General features: G+C 48.8%; 1 protein-coding gene across 5 annotated transcripts in view; it reads left to right on the top strand.

Annotated features, from left to right (window-relative positions):
* Positions 1-12,475, top strand: part of LOC132781575 (ubiquitin carboxyl-terminal hydrolase 22-A) — a 219,000-nt gene extending 206,525 nt beyond the window's left edge. For all 5 annotated transcript variants that reach the window (XM_067473681.1, XM_067473680.1, XM_067473683.1 and 2 more), the window contains 2 exons: positions 4,377-4,526; positions 11,772-12,475. In XM_067473681.1, the coding sequence (XP_067329782.1) occupies positions 4,377-4,526; positions 11,772-11,814 (193 nt within the window). In that variant the 3' untranslated portion in view covers positions 11,815-12,475. The remainder of the gene's footprint in view (positions 1-4,376; positions 4,527-11,771) is intronic.
* The last annotated feature ends 875 nt before the right edge of the window (positions 12,476-13,350 follow it).

The raw sequence follows: 13,350 nt of genomic DNA, 5'->3' as shown, positions 1-13,350 counted from the left end.
GTGGTCAGTGGTTGGCTCTTCTCCACACTCGCGTGTCGTGGACTCCACTTTTTGGCCCCATTTCTGGAGGTAGGCTCTGCATCTCGTGGTGCCAGAGCGCAGTCTGTTCAGCACCTTCCACGTCGCCCAGTCTTCTGTGTGCCCAGGGGGGAGTCTCTCATTTGGTATCAGCCATGGATTGAGGTTCTGGGTTTGAGCCTGCCACTTTTGGACTCTCGCTTGCTGAGGTGTTCCAGGAGTGTCTCTGTAGACCTTAGAAAACTATTTCTTGATTTAAGTCATTGACGTGCTGGCTGATACCCAAACAAGGGATGAGCTGGAGATGTCTCTGCCTTGGTCCTTTCACTATTGGCTGCTACTTCCTGGCAGATGTGAGGTGGTGCAATACCGGCTAAGCAGTGTCATTTCTCCAGTGGTGTAGGGCGCAGACACCCCGTGATAATGCGGCATGTCTCATTAAGAGCCACATCCACTGTTTTAGCGTGGTGAGATGTGTTCTGGGCATGCATACTCAGCAGCAGAGTAGCACAGTGCAAGGGCAGATGACTTCACTGTGTCTGGTTGTGATTCCCAGGTTGTGCCAGTCAGCTTTCGTATGATATTGTTTCTAGCACCCACTTTTTGCTTGATGTTCAGGCAGTGCTTCTTGTAGGTCAGAGCATGGTCCAGAGTGACTCCCAGATTGCAATGCTCCAGTGGGATTCCTTCCTTCCCAGGTAATAATCCTCAGAGCTCGGGATGCTTGTCTGTTCTTGAGATGAAAGGCACATGTCTGTGTTTTAGATAGATTAGGGATCAGCTGGTTTTCCCTGTAATAGGCAGTAAGGGCACCTAGAGCTTCGGAGAGCTTCTGTTCAACCATCTCAAAGCTATTAAAGTTATTCAAATCATTGACTCTGAAACCTTCAAACTTCTTCACCCAACGCCGCACATTGCTGATGTCCATTACAGCGTCCCCATAAACATACGATGATGGATTTCCGTAATGCACCATCTTCTTTTGCATTAATTCAATGATGAGTTTTTCTTTCAGCTTCAGATTCATGGTTTTTATCAGTCAATATGACCAAGACTATGATATCAGTAGAGTAAAATGAGCTCTGTCCTATCATGCATAGATAGTCCGGTAGCTAGGAAAGGAAGAAAAGTTAGAGCGATGGAGGCATTACTTTTTGACCCGTCCTCGTATTTTGGACTGCAAGTTCATCAATACGGCCGACGGTCAATGGCGATGGTGGAGAGAGTGCCAAGCTGAGGAGGGCATTCTTCATCACTAGTCGATGTCTTGAACACCTTCCAGCTTGGATCCATTTGAACAGCCATTTGAAAATGCTCGTCCCAGATTTAAAGGACTAATAAAAGCAGTGCAAACAGAAAGAGCCGCAAATAGGTAGATGGCAGCAGGAGGAGCAGGTGTTTGTGCGGGAGAAGCCCAAACCCGGGACAGAACACTTGCCTTCTGTCAAACGAAGCGCATTCCATGTTTACCCAGCAATTTGTGGCGCTCATTTTAGCTCCGTTCCACTCGTACAGGAAGAAGGTGGGCGCTTTGAGAAAAAAGTGTGAAACATTTCAGTTTTTTCTTTGCAAAAGAGTTACCAGCAAGGTGTGCCTTCCTAAGAACTCTTCCAGGAATCAAACTTATTTACTTAGTAGTCCGAGGATGATGGTCCTCCAAGTGTAGTGTCCTGGTGGTGGGTCTGTGGAGCTCTCTTCTTGACCTGCATCTTCTCCCCTAGTGAGGGCATCGGTTTCCAGGTGGAAGGCGGTCCCGGTTGGGGTTGGCTTGACGCGCCTTCCTCTTGCCATGTTTCTCTCTTTCGCCCTCCATTCATGCCTCTTCAAATTCTGCAGCACTGCTGGTCACAGCTGACCTCCAGCTGGGAGCACTCAAGGGCCAGGGCTTCCCAGTTCTCAGTGACTATGCCAGAGTTTTTAAGGTTGGCTTTGAGCCCATCTTTCAATCTCTTTTCCTGTCCACCAACGTTCCGTTTTCCGTTCTTAAGTTCAGAGTAGAGCAACTGTTTTGAGAGAAGGTGGTCGGGCATCCGGACAATGTGGCTGGTCCGGTAGAGTTGATGGCGGAGGACCATCACTTCAATGCTGGTGGTCTTTGCTTCTTCCAGCACAGTGACATTTCTCTGCTTGTCTTCCCAGGAGATTTGCAGGATTTTCCAGAGGCAGCGCTGATGGAATCGTTCCAGGAGTTGCATGTGACATCTGTAGACAGTCCACGTCTTGCAGGGTTGGGAGGGCAATAGCTTTATCAACAAGCACCTTGGTATCCCTACGGATGTCCCAGTCCTCAAACACTCTCTGCTTCATTTGGAAAAATGCTGCACTCGCAGAGCTCAGGCAGTGATGCAATTCAGTGTCAATGTTGATTTTGTGGAGAGGTGACTGCCACAGCAGGGTTGGGAGGACAATGACTATATAAACAAGCACTTTGGGCTGGCGGATGGTAATTTTGTCAGCGCTGATTGTGTTTAAGTGCAGGCCAAGATCTTGAGGCACTGCACCCAGTGTGCCAATCACCACTGGGACTTCCTTGACTGGTTTGTGCCAGAGTCTTTGCAGTTTGATCTTTAAATCCTACTCTCGTCTCAGCTTTTCCAGTTGTTTCTCTGCAATCCTGCTGTCACCTGGGATTGCGACATCAACGATCCATACTTTGTTTTTTAACACAATTGTGAAGTCAGGAGTGTTGTGCTCCAAAACTCTGTCTGTCTGAATCCAGAAGTCCCAGAGGAGTTTGGCATGTTCATTCTCTGTAACTTTTTCCGGCTTGTGATCCCACCAGTTCTTTGTCGCAGGCAGATGGTGTTTGTGGCATAAGTTCCAATGGTGTTGTGCCTCTGCTTGTAGTCTGTCTGCGTGATCTTCTTGCAGCAGCTGAGGATGGGACCTATTGTTTCATCTGCTTCCTTGCAGAGTCTACACTTGGGATCTGTTGTCGACTTTTCAATTCTGGCTTTTAGTATTATTATTACTACTACTACTACTACTACTACTACTATTTGACGCACAACAAGATTGGTACACAGCAAACAAGACCACTCTGCTGGCTGCTGTATTGGATCACATTTCCCAAGTGTTTAGGACTGTGTGATGTATCAGCGAATAATGCGTGTAGATCCCAGTAGGGTGGCCTTCTCCAGCTCACAAGTGGTAATTTTGGTCAGCGCTGATTGTGTTTAAGTGCAGGCCAAGGTCTTGAGGGACTGCACCCAGTGTGCTGATCCCGACTGGGACCCCCTTGACTGGCTTGTGCCAGAGTCTTTGCAATTCAATTTTTAAATCCTCCTATTATTATTATTATTATTATTATTATTATTATTATTATTTGATGCACCACGAGATTGGTACACAGCAAACAAGGTCACTCTCCTGGCTGTTGAATTGGATCACACGTCGGACACTTCCCAAGTGTCTAGGACTGTGTGATGTATCGGCAAATAATGCGTGCAGATCCCAGTAGGGTGGCCTTTTGCAGCTGAGAGGTGGTAATTTTGGGTTGTTGAAAGTTTCTTTCGCGCTATATGGCCATGTTCTGGAGGCATTCTCTCCTGATGTTTCGCCTGCATCTATGGCAAGCATCCTCAGAGGTAGTGAGGTCTGTTGGAACTAGGAAAAGGGGTTTATATATCTGTAGAATGACCAGGGTGGGACAAAGGACTCTTGTCTGCTGGAGCTGGGTGTGAATGTTTCAACTGACCACCTTGATTAGCATATAATGGCCTTTGCATAGAGCAAACTTTTGTTGAGAGGTGATTAGATGTCCTTGTTTGTTTCCTCTCTGTTGTTTTGCTGTTTTAATTTTTGAGTTTTTTAATCCTGGTATCCAGATTTTGTTCATTTTCATGGTTTCCTCCTTTCTGTTGAAATTGTCCACATGCTCCTTGTGTATTTCCATGTCTTCTCTGTGTAGTCTGACATGGTGGTTGTGAGAGTGGTCCAGCATTTCTGTGTTCTCAAATAAAACCTGGACACAGCATTTCATTTGAGAACACAGAAATGCCTGACCACTCTCACAACCACCATGTCAGGCTAGACAGAGAAGCCAAGGTCTTGAGGGACTGCACCCAGTGTGCCAATCACCACTGGGACCCCCTTGACTGGCTTGTGCCAGAGTCTTTGCAGTTCAATCTTTAAATCCTCATTTTTCTTATTATTCTTATTATTTGTACCCTGCTTTTTCTCTCTAAAAAAAGCACTCAGAACTTTGGTTTCTCAAAATGCTACTGGTAATGTCTAAAGACCTGAACTTTTGGAGTTGCCTATGTCAAGATGTCCTTGCTGAGGGACAAACGTATTAAGACTGTCTGAGGCCTTGTCCCTTGACCTAACTGCTCTTTCTCCGTTTCTCCTCCCGCCAGGTATTCCTTGTTTGCAGTAGTTAATCACCAGGGAACCCTGGAGAGCGGGCACTATACCAGCTTCATCCGGCAACACAAGGACCAGTGGTTCAAATGTGACGATGCCATCATCACCAAGGCTAGCATTAAGGATGTACTAGACAGTGAAGGGTAGGTTTTGCATGACGCTCATGGGTGGAGGACAGCCTCCCAGAGAGGCAAAATATGTCAGTTTTGATTGCTTTCTTTTCAGAATGATGGTGAAGTATGAGAAGCAGCAAACTACGTATATAGGAGAAGAAAGAGAGGGGAGGGACATATAATTCAAAACAGTTTCCCTTTCTCTCGTCCCCACCAACCGTGCTTGAGACGGTAGTGGGACCGAGAGGAGGGACTCCCTGGAAGATCTTAGAGCTCGTGCCGGTTCATAGAAGGAGATGCGATCGCAGAGATAGGCGGGGAGGGATGGGGCCTGTTTTTTTTTCCCTTGGAAGGGCATTCCAGAGGGGGGCCACCACTGAGAAGGCCCTCTTTCTCGTCCCCACCAACCGCGCTTGAGACAGTAGTGGGACCGAGAGGAGGGCCTCTGCGGAAGATCTTAGAGCTCGTGCCGGTTCATAGGAGACGCGATCGCGGAGATAGGTGGGGAAGGATGGGGCCTGTTTTATTTTCCTTAGAAGTCCGTTCCAGAGATGGGGGGCCACCACTGAGAAGGCCCTCTCTCTCCCCACCAACTGCGCTTGAGATGATAGTGGGACCGAGAGGAGGGCCTCCCCGGAAGATCTTAGAGCTCATGCCGGTTCATAGAAGGAGATGCGATCACAGAGATAGGCGGGGAGGGATGGGGCCTGTTTTTTTTCCCTTGGAAGGGCGTTCCAGAGATGGGGGGCCACCACCGAGAAGGCCTTCTCTCTCGTCCCCACCAACCATGCTTGAGACGGTAGTGGGACCGAGAGGAGGGCCTCTCCGGAAGATCTTAGAGCTCGTGCCGGTTCATAGAAGGAGATGCGATCGCGGAGATAGGCGGGGAGGGATGGAGCCTGTCTTCTTTCCCTTGGAATGGTGTTCCAGAGATGGAAAGCCACCACTGAGAAGGCCTTCTCTCTCGTCCCCACCAACCGCGCTTGAGACAGTAGTGGGACCGAGAGGAGGGCCTCTGCGGAAGATCTTAGAGCTCGTGCCGGTTCATAGAAGGAGATGCGAACGCGGAGATAGGCGGGGAGGGATGGAGTCTGTTTTATTTTCCTTAGAAGTCCGTTCCAGAGATGGGGGGCCACCACTGAGAAGGCCTTCTCTCTTTTCCCCACCAACCATGCTTGAGACGGTAGTGGGACCGAGAGGAGGGCCTCCCCGGAAGATCTTAGAGCTCGTGCCGGTTCATAGAAGGAGATGCGAACGCGGAGATAGGCGGGGAGGGATGGAGCCTGTCTTCTTTCCCTTGGAATGCTGTTCCAGAGATGGGAGGCCACCACTGAGAAGGCCTTCTCTCTTGTCCCCACCAACCATGCTTGAGACGATAGTGGGACCGAGAGGAGGGCCTCCTCGGAAGATCTTAGAGCTCGTGCCGGTTCATAGAAGGAGATGCAATCGTAGAGATAGGTGGGGAGGGATGGGGCCTGTCTTATTTCCCTTAGAAGGGCGTTCCAAAGACGGGGGGCCACCACTGAGAAGGCCCTCTCTCTCGTCCTCACCAACCATGCTTGAGACGGTAGTGGGACCGAGAGGAGGGCCTCTCCAGAAGTTCTTAGAGCTCATGCCGGTTCATAGAAGGAGATGCGATTGCGGAGATAGGCGGGGCCCAAACCGTTTAACTGTTACTAATTTGTGTGGGAATTCTCACACCTTTTCTCTTCCATAATTTCATCCAACCTAGGTCGTCCGATATTTAGGCAGCGCCAATGTACACAAACACAAGAAGTATACAGACTGAACCCCTTGCAGCGTTCCGGAGCCTGATTTCCATGCGCTCTCTTTCCCTGCCCAACTTAGCATTGTTACTGTTGTCATTCCTTTAGGTCTTCTTTCTAGGTACCAAATTTGACCAGACTTTGCTTTGCTTTCAAGCATGTAACTTTCTAGTCCCGATCTAGAATAGATGGCGGCGTACCACGATGAGTCATTGGCTTTAAATTATTCAGAGTGTCACAGCATGACCACGAGCAGGAAGGGAGTGGGAGAATGAGTGGCAACCAGTTAGCAAAGCCCTGGGATCTTTCCTACCTTGTAAGAAAATGCTCTGCTTTCAGAATAGACTGCTTTCTGGCCAGTGTGAAGACAGAGCGGAAACAAAAGACATTTCCATCTTGCCTTTACTAATAATATAATATAGTATATTGTATATAATTATAATATTATAATGTAATATAATATAATACTAGTAAAAATTATTATCACTTGTTCACCCTGGGGATGTGGAGGAGATCATTGGTGCTGTGAGGGTGACCACATCGGCTCTAGACCCTTGCCCGTCTTGGCTAATTAAATCAGCCAGGGAGGGGTTGGTTGATTGGTTTGTGTTGATCATTAATGCATCGTTGGAGCAGGGAATTTTTCCATCTCGGCTAAAATAGGCTGTGGTTCAACCACTTCTGAAAAAGGCATCGCTTGACTCCACGGTGCTGAACAACTACAGACCTATCTCCAACCTCCCTTTTTTGGGCAAGGTGCTGGAGCGGGTGGTCGCCTCTCAGCTCCAGGGTTTTCTGGATGACATCAATTACCTGGACCAGTCACAGTCTGGCTTCAGACCTGGCCACGGCACCAAGACGGCTTTGGTTGCCTTGGTGGATGACCTCCACAGAGAACTGGACAGGGGGAGAGTGACCCTGTTAGTTCTCCTGGACATCTCAGTGGCTTTCAATACCATCGATCATGGTATCCTTCTGGGACAACTCTCCGGGATGGGCCTTGCGGGCACGGTTCTGTCATGGCTTCGGTCCTTCCTGGAGGACCGATCCCAGATGGTGAAGCTGGGAGACGCCTGCTCGGACCCCTGACCTTTGACCTGTGGGGTCCTGCAAGGTTCCATTCTGTCTCCCATGCTTTTCAACATCTACATGAAACCGCTGGGAGAGGTCATCCGGAGTTTTGGAGTTGGGTGCCATCTCTACGCAGATGACGCACAACTCTACTATTCTTTTCCACCCAACTCCAAGGAAGCCCCTCGAGTGCTGGACAAGTGCCTGGCCGCTGTGTCTATCTGGATGAGGAAGAACAAGCTGAAGATCAATCCCGACAAGACAGAGGTCCTTCTGGCCGATCGTAAACCAGATCGGGGTATAGGGTGGCAACCGGTGCTGGACAGGGTTACACTCCCCCTGTCACAGGTCTGCAGTTTGGGTGTCCTCTTAGACTCATCACTTACGCTTGAAGCTCAGGCGGCGGTGGTGGCCGGGAGGGCCTTTGCACAATTAAGACTTGTACGCCAACTGCGACCGTACCTCGTGAAGGCGGATCTGGCCAAGGTGGACTACTGTAATGCACTCTATGTGGGGTTGCCCTTGAAAATGGCTCAGAAATTTCAATTGGTCCAACGGGCGGCTGCCAAGTTGTTAACTGGTGCTCTTTACAGAGAGAGGTCAACCCTTCTGTTTAAGGAGCTCCATTGGCTGCAGTTCATTTTCCAGTCCCAATCCAAGGTGCAGGTGCTTACCTACAAAGCCCTAAACGGTTTGGGACCTGCCTACCTGCATGACCGCATTTCTGTGTGCAAACCCACACGATCTCTTTGTTCATCTGGAGAGGCCCTGCTCACGATCCCACCTGCGTCGCAGGCGCGATTGGTGGGGACAAGGGAGAGGGCCTTCTCGGTGGTGGCCCCTCAACTCTGGAACTCTCTCCCTAAGGACATCAGGCAGGTCCCGTCGCTAGCAATCTTTAGGAGGAGCTTGAAAACATGGTTGTTCCAGTGTGCCTTCCCAGAATAAGGAAACTCCTAGCATTATGTCCCAATACACTTTATCAGAGATCAGGATATCTGCATGCCCACCCCCCTCCAAACACTCCACCTGGTCACGCCCAGCACTTTTTAATTTTAATTATTACATTAGGCCCTGCCATTGATTGGTGTGTTGTTAATGTTATTGCTTTGTTTTTTTGAGTTATTTTGCCGTTTGTTGTTGCTGTTGTTTTTACTATTGTATTTGGGCTCGGCCTCTTGTAAGCCGCACCAAGTCCTTCGGGAGATGGTAGCGGGGTACAAATAAAATAATAATAATAATAATAATAATAATAATAATAATAATTGCCTCACCCCTGTTCTGAACTAGGTGTTGGATGTAAGTAGGATGCCTGTAGGTGGCTGTGGAGCCCTATTCTTGCTCTGCATCTTCTTCCGCAGTGAGGGCATTGGTTTCCAGGTGGAAGGCGGTCCCGGTTGGGGTTGGCTTGACGCGCCTTCCTCATGGCACGTTTCTCTCTTTCACCCTCCACTCGTGCCTCCTCGTGCCTCCTCGAATTCTGCAGCACTGCTGGTCACAGCTGACCTCCAACTGGAGCGCTCAAGGGCCAGGGCTTCCCAGTTAGAATCATAGAATCAAAGAATCAAAGAGTTGGAAGAGACCTCATGGGCCATCCAGTCCAACCCCATTCTGACAAGAAGCAGGAATATTGCATTCAAATCACCCCTGACAAATGGCCATCCAGCCTCTGCTTAAAAGCTTCCAAAGAAGGAGCCTCCACCACACTCCGGGGCAGAGAGTTCCACTGCTGAACGGCTCTCACAGTCAGGAAGTTCTTCCTAATGTTCAGGTGGAATCTCCTTTCTTGTAGTTTGAAGCCATTGTTCCATTGCGTCCTAGTCTCCAGGGAAGCAGAAACGAAGCTTTCTCCCTCCTCCTCCCTGTGGCTTCCTCTCACATATTTATACATGGCTCTCATATCTCCTCTCAGCCTTCTCTTCTTCAGGCTAAACATGCCCAGTTCCCTAAGCCGCTCCTCATAGGGCTTGTTCTCCAGACCCTTGATCATTTTAGTCGCCCTCCTATTGTCTCACCCCTGTTCTGAACTAGGTGTTGGATGTAAGTAGGATGCCTGTCTTTTAGACTTAGGCGATCCCTCGTTGGACGAGTAAGATGGTCTTCCATGATGGGTTTCCCTGTGGGTCCGTATGTGGCTGTGGAGCCCTATTCTTGCTCTGCATCTTCTCCCACAATGAGGGCATTGGTTTCCAGGTGGAAGGCGTTCTCGGTCGGGGTTGACTTGATGTGCCTTCCTCATGGCATGTTTCTCTCTTTCACCCTCCACTCGTGCCTCCTCGAATTCTGCAGCACTGCTGGTCACAGCTGACCTCCAACTGGAGCGCTCAAGGGCCAGGGCTTCCCAGTTCTCAGTGTCTATGCCAGAGATGTTAAGGTTGTCTTTGAGCCCATCTTTAAATCTCTTTTCCTGTCCACCAACTTTCTGTTTTCCGTTCTTAAATGGGATGCCTGTATTTATTTATTTATTTACTTACAGTATATTCTGGCGTATAAGACTACTTTTTAACCCAAGAAAATCTTCTCAAAAGTCAGGGGTCGTCTTATATGCAGGTGTAGTCTTATGCATGGGAGTCATCTTAACTCTATATTTTAACTGGAAAAGTTGGGGGTCGTCTTATACGCCCAATCGTCTTATATGCCGGAATATACGGTACTTTATTTGTATACCGCACTATCTCAGCCCGTAGGCGACTCAGTGCGGTTTACCACAGGTCAGTATACAAAGTGCACAGCATTAGCATTAACATTTACACAGTAACTAAAGCAATTAAAACAATACAACAGTAGATCAGTAAATCAACATAACATCAATACATCCATATAACTAATCCAACACGTCTCATCAGTAAAGTCATAATCCGATCTCCTCGTCTATTATTCCAAGTTCCAAAATCAGTCAGTTGATTGCACTGCTTAATTAAACGCCTGTTCGAAGAGCCAGGTCTTCACTCTTCTCCTGAACACCAGTAGGGCTGATGAAGCTGGGAGACGCCTGCTCTGACCCCTGGCCTTTGACCTGTGGGGTCTCGCAAGGCTCCATTTTGTCGCCCATGCTTTTCAACATCTACATGAAACCGCTGGGAGAAGTCAACCGGAGTTTTGGAGTTGGGTGCCATCTTTATGCGGATGACACACAACTCTACTACTCCTTTCCACCTAATTCCAAGGAGGCTTCTCGGGTGCTGGACGAGTGCCTGGCTGCTGTGTCGATCTGGATGAGGAAGAACAAGCTGAAGATCAATCCCGACAAGACAGAGGTCCTCCTGGTCGATCGTAAACCGGATCGGGGTATAGGGTGGCTACCTGTGTTGGACGGGGTTACACTCCCCCTGAAGCCACAGGTCCGCAGTTTGGGAGTCCTCCTGGATTCTTCGCTTACGCTTGAGGCTCAGGTGTCGGCGGTATCCGGGAGGGCCTTTGCACAATTGAGACTTGTGCGCCAGCTGCGACTGTACCTCGTGAAGGCTGATCTGGCCGGGGTGGTCCACGCCTTGGTCACCTCTAGAATGGATTACTGCAATGCGCTCTACGTGGGGCTGCCCTTGAAGACGGCTCGGAAACTTTAATTGGTCCAGCGGGCAGCAGCCAGGATGCTAACCGGGGCTCATTATCAAGAGAGGTCTACCCCTCTGTTTAAGGAGCTCCACTGGCTGCCGTTTATTTTCCGAGCCCAATTCAAGGTGCAGGTGCTCACCTACAAAGCCCTGAACGGTTTGGGACCACCCTACCTGCGGGACCGCATCACAGTCTACGAACCCACACGCTCGCTCTGGTCATCTGGGGAGGCCCTGCTCGTGATCCCACCCACATCGCATGCGCGCTTGGTGGGGACATGGGACAGGGCCTTTTCTGTGGCGGCCCCCCGACTTTGGAACGCCCTTCCAAAAGATCTTCGACAGGCCCCTACTTTAGCAGCTTTCAGAAAGAACCTAAAAACTTGGCTGTTCCGATGTGCCTTCTCAGATTAGGAATTCCCCATCCCAAGTCCTACAAGCACCTTAGCATAACTAATTGTCGCTGCACACCGCACTTTTAACCCTACGTGCCTCCTGCCATTTCAGCACTTTTAACCCCTGTACCCCATTGCGCCGGCCGAACCAGTTTTAATAGTGTCTTGATGTACTGTCATTGTTGTTATTTTGCTTAATTGTTTTGATTTACTTTGCTTATTATTGTGTTATGTTTCTATTGTATTGTGTTTTGAGGCTTCGGCCCGTGTAAGCTGCATTGAGTCCTTCGGGAGATGCTAGCGGGGTACAAATAAAGTTAATAATAATAATAATAATAATAATAATAATAATAATAGGGAGGGAGCCGATCTAACGTCTGTGGGGAGGGCGTTCCACAGCCGAGGGGCCACCACTGAGAAGGCCCTGTAACTTGGCGACTGCCTTGTAATGTTTTGTTCTTACTTTGTTTGTCTTCCTTCCACTTCCAGCTATTTGCTGTTCTATCACAAACAGTTCCTGGAATACGAGTAGCCTTACGCAGCAGCTCGGGAAAGAGAGAAGGAATCCAAACGTAAGGAAGCAAAAGGAACGGCAGCCTTCTGAAAAGACACACAAACCTACCTGAAATTTTTTTTTACAAAGACACCCATTCGACACCTCGCACTGACCTGTGGCCGGACCTGCTTGCCGCGGCTGCCTCTTGGCTTACGGGAGATACAAACAATGTGAACGACGACAACGTCCCCCGCGCCTGCCGTCCTGCAGAGGGGGAAACCGCCAGGGTGACTACCGTCAGTGACTTTGAGAGAAGAACTACAATAATGCAAAAGATGGCTCTGGGTGGGGGAAAGGGGGCTGAGCAGGGGGGGGGCAGACCCCCTTCTTTCGGCTCCTCTGGAAACGTGTGTGTGGGAAGGCGCCGGGAGGGGGGTGTCCTCTCATCTCCATAAGCATCTTCTTGCATTGGTGCTTCAGCTCCAACTTGACCAATCATACAACCGTTATAATTTTAACAAAACGAAAAAAAAAAACCCACACAAAACAAAACCCAAGCCCATTTTTTTTTTACACATATGGGTCGGAAAGCAGTGGAAAAAATGGAGAAGAATTGGGACGACGCAATGACATGGACTTTGCAAGTACCTTTTTATTTGTGAATTTTAGTTATTAAATAAATACAGTATGAAATGAACAGGGTGTTTGTTGTTCTGGCAAGACGTCTGGGTTTTGCACGGCCGGAGTCTTGAGCGACCAGTTTTGCACGGCCAGGTCACTCACTCACTCAGGACAACCCAGGTCTGGACATCATAAGGGTTGGCACGGGGTCTTTTCTTTCTTTTTTATTACATCCCCCATCTTTTTATTGTCAAAGGCAATCGTGGTTGGAATCACTTGGTTGCTGTGTGTGTTTTACAGGCTGTCTGACCATTTTCCAGAAGCACTCCCTCCTGACATTTCACCTGCATCTCTGGCAGGCATCCTCAGAGCTTGTGAGGTCTGTTGGAAACTATGAAAATGGGGTTTATATATCTGTGGAATTATGTCCAGGGTGGGAGAAAGAATTCTTGTCTGTTGGAGGCAGGTGTGAATGTTGCAACCGGCCAGCTTGATTAGCATTGAATGGCCTTGCAGATCCAAAGTCTGGGTACTTACTTCCTTTTTATATATCTGTGAAATGATGCCCAGGGTGGGAGAAAGAACTCTTGTCTGTTGGAGGCAGGTGTGAATGTTGCAACTGGCCAGCTTGATTAGCATTGAATGGCCTTGCAGATCCAAGGTCTGGGTACTTACTTTCTGTTTATATATCTGTGGAATGATGTCCAGGGTGGGAGAAAGAACTCTTGTCTGTTGGAGGCAGGTGTGAATGTTGCAACTGGCCAGCTTGATTAGCATTGAATGGCCTTGCAGATCCAAGGTCTGGGTACTTACTTCCTGTTTATATATCTGTGAAATGATGCCCAGGGTGGGAGAAAGAACTCTTGTCTGTTGGAGGCAGGTGTGAATGTTGCAACTGGCCAGCTTGATTAGCATTGAATGGCCTTGCAGATCCAAGGTCTGGGTACTTAC

The sequence above is a fragment of the Anolis sagrei genome, chromosome X (assembly GCF_037176765.1).
Source record: "Anolis sagrei isolate rAnoSag1 chromosome X, rAnoSag1.mat, whole genome shotgun sequence".
NCBI classification, from domain to species: Eukaryota; Metazoa; Chordata; class Lepidosauria; order Squamata; family Dactyloidae; genus Anolis; species Anolis sagrei.
This window is presented reverse-complemented; position numbering and strand designations above follow the sequence as displayed.